The sequence below is a fragment of the Argiope bruennichi genome, chromosome 1, assembly GCF_947563725.1.
Source record: "Argiope bruennichi chromosome 1, qqArgBrue1.1, whole genome shotgun sequence".
NCBI lineage: Eukaryota > Metazoa > Arthropoda > Arachnida > Araneae > Araneidae > Argiope > Argiope bruennichi.
This window is the reverse complement of record NC_079151.1, coordinates 12,533,728-12,542,224: the sequence shown is the minus strand read 5'-3', so window position 1 is coordinate 12,542,224 and position 8,497 is coordinate 12,533,728. Positions and strand designations below refer to the sequence as shown.

Here is an 8,497-nt window from a genome sequence, read left to right as displayed (position 1 = left end):
TTGTCCGGTGAAACAACATTTTGCCTTGGTCCCATTGCAGTGTCACATGATCTGCCTGAGGTAGGCGTGACCTTCTATTGCGGCCAATAATTGACCTAGTGTGAACGCTGCTTTATGGATAAAGAGATGATTCATTTATAAACGTTACTTAACTGTTTTATCAGAGGAAGCACGTTATTTGAACCGCTTTACCAAATGAAATGAAAAACCAATGAAGTTTTCCCGCAAAAGATGAAAAACTTCATTTTTATGAAAAATGTCTTGGCAACTTACATCGAATGAAACTTCAACTTTCTATTCTTTAAAAGGGGTTTTTGCATTCTGAAATCATCAGAAGAGAGCCATGGCTTCCCCCCTTCACCGTTGCATATCTAGGCGGCGGAACAAATCGTCCAGCCTGCCAGATCTAAGACAGACCATCGTGCACAAAATAGCTGGTCGCTTCAGGCGTGAATATGTATGTGTCATAGGCGACGGAGGAACGGGACGTAATACACTAGTACGCCGCTTCTTGAATATGTCTGATGGTCCTTTTCGTTATTCACAGGTCACGAGATACAACTACCGTTTTATCATGGTGCATCTTTCAGAGAGGCCGAATATTCGGGATCAGGAGATTGTCAATCTCTGTGTTTATATTTTTAATCTTGAAGGGCTGAGTTCTCACACTTTCCATTTATCTGTTCATCTAAACTCATTTGCCATCGTTTTTGATATAAGCCGCAGGAGTACTTTCTTCAGCGCTGTTCACTGCATGCATAGATATGCTGCATATTTAGGTCACAACAGGTATATCTTGGTTGGTAATAAGGTTGATCACCTACGGCCTGAAGTATCGCAGGAGGAGGCTGTTGCTGCTGCAGCAGAACGCGGGGCTCGACGCTACTATGGTTGCTCCGCTCTCATGAATATTAATATGGATTCAGTCTTTGATGCTCTTCTGTTAATGGCTCTCGATCCGTTTAGACCTCTGCCTCCATAATTCTGCTGCTTGCTCTGGTTTCAGAATGTTTTTCTTTGTGAAAAAAGGTAATTCTTGCATGTTTCGTATTTATTAAATCGCAATTTTGTTAAGTATAACTATATGTGTATTGTATATACATGTAACTTGGTTAATTATGTTGAAAATTAGTGATTTTTGATTTTGTTTTATTGCCAAATAAAATTTTTAACGAGTCATTTTATTTTTATACTTAACCTATTAGCTGGCACGATCTCCATTGGGAGATTTTGGAATTTTACGCATACTATTAGGGCCCAAAAATATATTTGGTACGCCTAATAATTTTGTTTGATTCTACATATATTGTGTTTAGCAGAAAATGTATATTCAGTGCTAAAATTTCTTAACGACAAGCGAACAAATTTGAAATTCATCTGTAAATTGGAATGGAACAGAATTGCCATATTTGAAGCATTACATTTTTGGTTTGTATTATGATGAAATAGGCAAATAAATGTAATTAAGATCTTATAATAGCGATCTGTTAAAGAAGTGATTTTACTGATCATTTTATAACGACATCCTTTCTCAAATACCAAATATTTTCCAAACAAAACGTAATTTGAATACCATTAAATTGTTCCACAAATTTCTGTGCATAATTTATCTGAGTAAAAATTCTCCCACCCCAAAATTTGGCAGTTAATGGATTAACTCTCTACCAGAAAGGGGAGAATGAAGCCAATTGTCGACCTAAAGTAGTAGAGCGCACTCAACATATTTCTAAGGCTTTGTGTAGTGTCGGTAGCTGACCCCAAGGATAAACCATCTCCTACTCCTTTTACCAACAGGCCTGCCATGCATTACTTGTTTTAGAATCTCAAGCGCAGCGCTTTTCGATATTACTCTCATAAAGAGTAAGAAGCTGAAAGAAAAACTGTTATTATACCTGCCATTTTCACGAATAATCTGAACCCTCTTTATTGTTAAATATAAATATTTCCCCTTTTCAACATTCCTTTCAAAAGGGCGGAGGGCTTCGGAATCCTAGAATGAACAGTACCTTGAATACTCGATTCAAAGGAATTACTATCATAACAACTGGTATTCTATAAATCCCCGATTTTTTTTTATTGGCAAAGGAATTATATTATTCAATTATCGGATTGGGTAAATTCAACGTGCTCACGAGAAGAATCGTATGCATTATTGGAATTAAAATTTTTTCCATCATTAGACGGAGTTGATTGACTTAATTGTCCTAAAGACCAATATTCAATTTAAAGGATTAAAAAGCGTTTTAAATATTATCGAGGTTTCCAATTTCTGTAGTTATCCCTCGAATGCAAATTTCAAAAAAGTAAAAGCAGAAAATTTAGTTAAAATTTACTAAATGAGTGAAAAGGAAATTTAACTGACAATGGAAGATCGATTGCAGTTTACACATACGAGCTATTTAGTGACATTCACCCAATCGCTTCATTTCAGTGATTTAATTTAATCCTTTAATTGGTTTTGCCCTATTTTTATTTTCCAATTAGATAAGTTCTATTCGTGTTTCAATTAAGGATCCAAAAAAAGTTATGTATAATTTTTATCGAATTATAAAGTCTTTGAATGATTTAATTTCAGTTTAAGAGTTTGAGAAGTGGTAATTCTGTGCATGTATGAAGCACGGGCATTACAGTTAAGGGGTTAATACAAGAAATCGCAACCATTCAAAAATAGAAACGATATAAGATAATATTTAGAATCGAAACGGTTAGCATAGAACACAAAATCAAATATTGTCTCAATATAATATGGCTTTTGACTACATTATTCATAAAAATTGAAATATTTCGTACTGTATGAAATATTTATGGTGTTTTGTGTCTTAGAATAAATTAATCAAAGCTAAAAACGACTATAAGTACTACATACAGAAAAAAGTTTTTATTTATATTAACATTTATTCAAAATGTACAAAAAATGTGATGGACATTAAAATGTCTCGCACTTTTTATCTGCAAAAAGAATTTTCCCATTGAACTGAAATAACTTTTCAGAAAGAATTCTAATCATACTTTATATAAATAAGTTTCAAACAGCTACTTCTTGACTTCAGAATTAAAATAGGTGAACATTTTTTTTTTCCACACTATGAGCCTTGCTTAATTAGTAACTAAAGACTGCCTTGTCAAGCGCTGTTGCCTGGATTTTTCTCTGTTGTCCGATATCTTTTTATAATCGGTGCTGAAACAAAGATGTCCGAGCAGAAACATTGCTGCGAGTCCAGAGCAAGCCTGAGTGAGTTTGGGTACTAAATAAAGAGCTGAGAATTGGGCCATTCTAGAGGGAGGGGAAAAAATATATAATGTATTATCAAATAGAGGAAGAATAAATAAATGCAATATTACTTATCCATTCTTAAAAGCCAAGATCATGGAATTAAATAGATGAGGACTTGACAGAAGGAATCAATGTTTAGGGAATTAGAGTCATTATGTTGTTTGCCGTGACTAACATAGCAAAAAAATAATGACGCCGATTAATGCTTATATTTCTATTTTAGGCAAATACATTTATCTTGGTATGAACATATGAAAATCTATTTTGTGCAGTCGCCTCTGATGGTCAGCTGGTTCACTAAAAATATTGGTTATATTTAATTTTTGATAAATCGTTTAGATATAACTTCATGTACATTATTTCAACATTAAAGCCATTTTATTCTAATTGTTTTACTTAAGTTCTGTTTATTGAGTACATGAACTTTTCTAGTAGTGGCCTGTCCCATAATATCATAGCGCTATTAAACACGAAAATGTACGGTTTAACCGTATCCTAAATATGGTGGTATTGTTACTTCACTTCTCTATTCGTCTTATAAATAACACACATATTAAATAGAATTCTTTCTGATTTTTAACAATGGAAGAAAATCGAGCAATTAAATATTTGATAAAACACCGAAAACGGTTTGAATTTCAGGGCGACAATGTTGGAAGTGAGTGAAAAATATTTTTTAAAAAATTGCCGATATTATATAAATTTTTAAATGGTATAAAATTTATTTTTGCTCAGTAATATTTTTAGAAATTAGTTCAGAAAAATACCAAATCTGAGCACTGTTTTCTAATATATTAAAATTTCATAGACAATGCTCCGAGGAGCATATACACAGCAACCAGGGTATATATGTGCCAAATTTGATACTTATAAATCAAATGATTCAACCTGTAGAATAAACATATATTCATCTCTATTATTAGAAGAGACAATAAGGATAACCAATGAATCAGTAGATCAGCCTCAACTACTGGCACAAATTCACCACATGAAAGCTCATGTCCCTTAGATATGTTATCAAGAGTCATCTGTCCACCTTTTTTGAGAGTAATCGAAAGGGTTGGGGCGAACCCAACTTCATAATACATTCTCTATCTTGTGACTGAATTTGCAAGCCTCAATCACCGAAACGATTTATAAAAACAGCATTATATATCAGAGCTCAAGACCCTATGTCATCAAGTGTCATTTGCTTCTTACACCTTTCAATTTTGAGAAAAATTGGAAAACAAGAATTCACTGTACATTCTCTTTGAGGAAATGGCAGTGTGAACCAGCCTCAAACATTAAACTGATTTAAATAATAATAACAATAATAAAAAGGGGGAAAACATACCCACCTTTGACGACCAACTTTTGAGGCTGTTTACCCATGAAAAAATATAAGTAAAACTATTGGAATACTTGTAGAAATAAATTTCTTTTGTAGTTGAATAATATACTATATATATTTCATAATTAAAATTGTTTTTTTTTTTATTTGTATTACGAGTTAATATATTTTAAAGGATTTATACAGCTAGAATTTTTACTTAAACACCTCCCTCTTTGTTAAATTTTTCAGACATAAGAATTTATGCAAAAAATAATTATCTTACTGTACACAAATAAAAAAATTGTTATATTCAATTGAAACATTATTTTTATACCCAAAAGCAATTTTTAACATAACATTTAAATTAAAAACTTTTTTTTGTTATATTTCAAGGAGTTGTGCATATTTAATACCACAATGTTGTCTAGTTTTCTAATACATAATATAAGGCGTATAAATCGTATCAAATTAATCAAAATGCCAACATTCAATAATAAACTTTTAAACTAAATTAAAAAATTAGAAATTAAACAAATAAATGAAAACAATTAATATAATGGGTTATTATAGTAGATTTTTTTTAAAAAAAAAAACTAAGGATTATTTTTGAAATGTATAAAAATATTATTCTCAAATATCCTTTGGTAGAATATATATATATATATATATATATATATATATATATATATATATATATATATATATATATATAGTATGTGTGTGAAAGTTTATGAAGGTATTTGGCAAATTGAACAGATTCAATCACTACATTTAGTACCAATTTTTTTGGTATTGCAATTAGCACATTTAATTCTAATGGATCTTTCTGATTGATATGTCAACATAATCAATTACACAATTAAAATGAAATTTAAATCAACTAAGTTCTGATGGATATTTGACTCCGAAACAATGACCACATAGTGTGTTCGGCATCTAATGTACATCTGAATCCAAAGAAGGATATTATTTGATTTTCTGTGCTAGCGATGATATTGATTCAGTCAAAAATGATTGGTTCATTTACGAAGAGCAAATGTTTTAATAGATATTTTCTGACTTGAAAAAATGATGATCATTCCTCAACAATCAAAGACAAGTTTTTGATGGGTAAATCTACAGACAGTTTTTGATTGCCTTGGATAATTTCCTCAGTGTGCTTAAAGCTTTAAATTCAGAATTTAAGAAAAAAAGACACTAGGACATCTTTGTTCATAAAATTTTAAGAAACAGAATTTCAAAGGTAGAGAAATATCAACTAAAAATCAGCTAAAAAGTTAAAACATTACATATTTAAATTTCCTAATGAATCCAGAGTAAATTAATTTTTAACTGTGATTGCTTTATTCCATTTTTTACTTTTGCAGCATTCTGTATTTTAGAATAGTGATTCATTACATGAAAGAGCAAACCAAAACAGTCAATCTAATTAGCAAAGCATAAAGAAGTTTTTTAGATTTTATTTAATTTTTTAAAAAAAGTTTGGTTGGGAGAGAGGTTCTTGAAATTATTGTATAAGCACAAATATCTATGATAACAGTTAAATACACAGCTGGATTTAAATGCGGCATTTTGATGTTGGCAGTGAATTTTCACTTTATGCTTTAATCTTCTGACATCTGAAGGCAAATGAGATCCGAGTACAGTTACATATGGAGGTTTATTAGCCAAGACTTGGTTGAGCTTCAAATGATATCATCCTACTTTTTGTTTTGAAAGGAACACATGTGAATTGAGAACAAAAAAGGCATATTATTAAGAAAAAGGCTCTTTTATAATGTAAAATTTCTTCTTATGTGTATAATATTACATTTCCTTACAATATAAATGCTTTTTAATTAGACAGTTGTCATCGTTTGTAGCATTTTTTCATCTACGAAGATTCAGGAATACCTATTGAACACAACTTTTTACAAATAGAAATTTATGTTTCTGCATGCGAAACATAAGTGTCATTCTTAGACACAGCAGAAAAGTAACAATTAAACAGTAATAGTATGGATATTTGAGAAATGCACACATTTTTATAAATAAATAAAACAAAATTGTGAACATTTGTAATCTATTACAAAAAAGGATTGTCTTAAAACTAGAAAGAAATGTAAGTAAATTTCATCTTTCACACTTATAAAATATACAGGAGCATTTAATCTACAATGTTAAGTGATAATTAAAATATATGACAGAATCATTGAGATGAGTAATAGTTTTTGTAATTACATGACTTTCAACTAAGGCCTTTTATAGTATCTAATTATCTAGGAAGGACTTTTTTTAGTTTATTAAAAAAAAAGAAAAAAAAGTAAAATAAAGTAATAAATATTTCTCAATTTATTGAAATTAACTGTGTTAATAATTGCAGAGTATTACAATGAGAAATGAGTAAGGTTATTTGCAGAGTATTACAAAGATATGAGTAAGGTAAAAACAAAGTTGATTAATCAAAATATTACGATTTTAATGAATATTTCCTATTTTTCAAATTATGAAAATGCTCAGAAAGTTTCTCAGTTTAAATATATTTTAATTAAAGAAGTCTCAAAGACTATATCAAAAAACATTCATCATAACATTTAAAAAATTATTGATTCTGAAATGTGTCTTGATTCTGAAATTTTCAATGAAATCACTTTTAATAAATCAATTCCTAAGAAGTTTAAATTTATGTATTATATGCTATTTTAGTATTTCAATGAAGAAATTAATAACAAAAACATACATGATTTAAAAAACAAATATCATTGAAGAATGTATCAAGATAAATTCAGCTTATATTTTTTTCATTATCATTTGAAGCTATTCAATAAGTAAAAACAATTAATCACAGTCAAATATAAAAAACAGATATTTCTCCCTAAAGTCACCATTTATGTATTCTTCTTTTGCAACACATATTGAGCAAAAACCAGTCAACCAATACAGAACTTGCATTGCCATGGTTCAGAGGGATACTATCAGTATTGGATGTGAATTTAAATATGTATATTAAGAAATATTACAGACTAACTTTTAGCAAAAGAAAGTGGCTCACAGTATATAAGGAATATATCCAAGAACTTCTAGTATTCTTTGAATTATTTAGAAAATATTTACTGCAGCATAATTCTCAACCTACAGTTGATGGTGAGAAATTTTCCGACTTCAAAGCTTCACCAAACTTTTTGTTTGGTAGATCCATACAGTATTTAAATTATCAATAATCAAGGATATTTTATGATCTAATATTATCCACATCATCACTGAATGATATATTTGCTCTAAGACAAAATTAGATAGGTTAAAAAAACAAAATCCTTTAAATGGGGGGAGATCAAAAAAGGGGAAATAAAATGAATTCTATACCCTATATTAAAAGTATCCTATCATATTTGTGATTTACATTTAAAACGACATGCTGGATTTCAAGCCCTGCCTTTACTTTCTTTTCTAGTTAACCTATATTTTTATACAAAGTTGTTAACCTATGTTTTTGTCAAATAAAAAAAATGTTATAAAAAGTTAAATTAGGCGTTGTCTGATATTTTGATGATAAAGTAGAAAAGTTGAATGAAAAGGTTAAACAAATCTTAACCAAAAAGCTTGGATCGATATCAAAAAAGTTTTACTCACTTTTAGGTTATTTTAACTCAAATTAATCCAGATAATTAGCTATATGTTAGTTTCCAATGCCAAGGGTTTTGGAGTAGTTTTAAACTAACTTTTCTAAAAATTATAATTAACAAATTTTTTAATTAAAGAATAACAATTAAAATAAATGTTTACTTCTTTAACTTCATCAGTTTATTCGGATTTTGCATTATATGCAGAAAACGAAAGACATTTTTTTGTAATGCGCATGTGTGATAGAACTAGACAAAAGTATGCGATTAATGGCATTGCAGTATTTCTTGAATGAAGAATTTTAAGGG

The 8,497-nt window shown here is 29.6% G+C and overlaps 1 protein-coding gene and 1 long non-coding RNA gene across 2 annotated transcripts; one reads left to right on the top strand and one right to left on the bottom strand.

Moving 5' to 3' along the window:
* Positions 1–343: 343 nt before the first annotated feature.
* LOC129962376 (ras-related protein Rab-18-like) lies at positions 344–982 on the top strand. Its single transcript, XM_056076128.1, has one exon. It carries the CDS (start codon positions 344–346, stop codon positions 980–982), a length of 639 nt encoding a protein of 212 aa, XP_055932103.1.
* Positions 983–2,863: 1,881 nt separating this feature from the next.
* Positions 2,864–8,452, bottom strand: LOC129966775 (uncharacterized). The gene is made up of 2 exons (XR_008784293.1): positions 8,199–8,452; positions 2,864–3,274 (listed from the first exon to the last, which is right to left on the bottom strand). It is a non-coding gene; the product is annotated as an uncharacterized LOC129966775 (long non-coding RNA).
* Positions 8,453–8,497: the final 45 nt, after the last annotated feature.

Coding starts and splice junctions, on each gene's coding strand:
- LOC129962376 (XM_056076128.1), top strand. CDS start 344: ATGGCTTCCCCCCTTCACCGTTGCATATCTAGGCGGCGGAACAAATCG.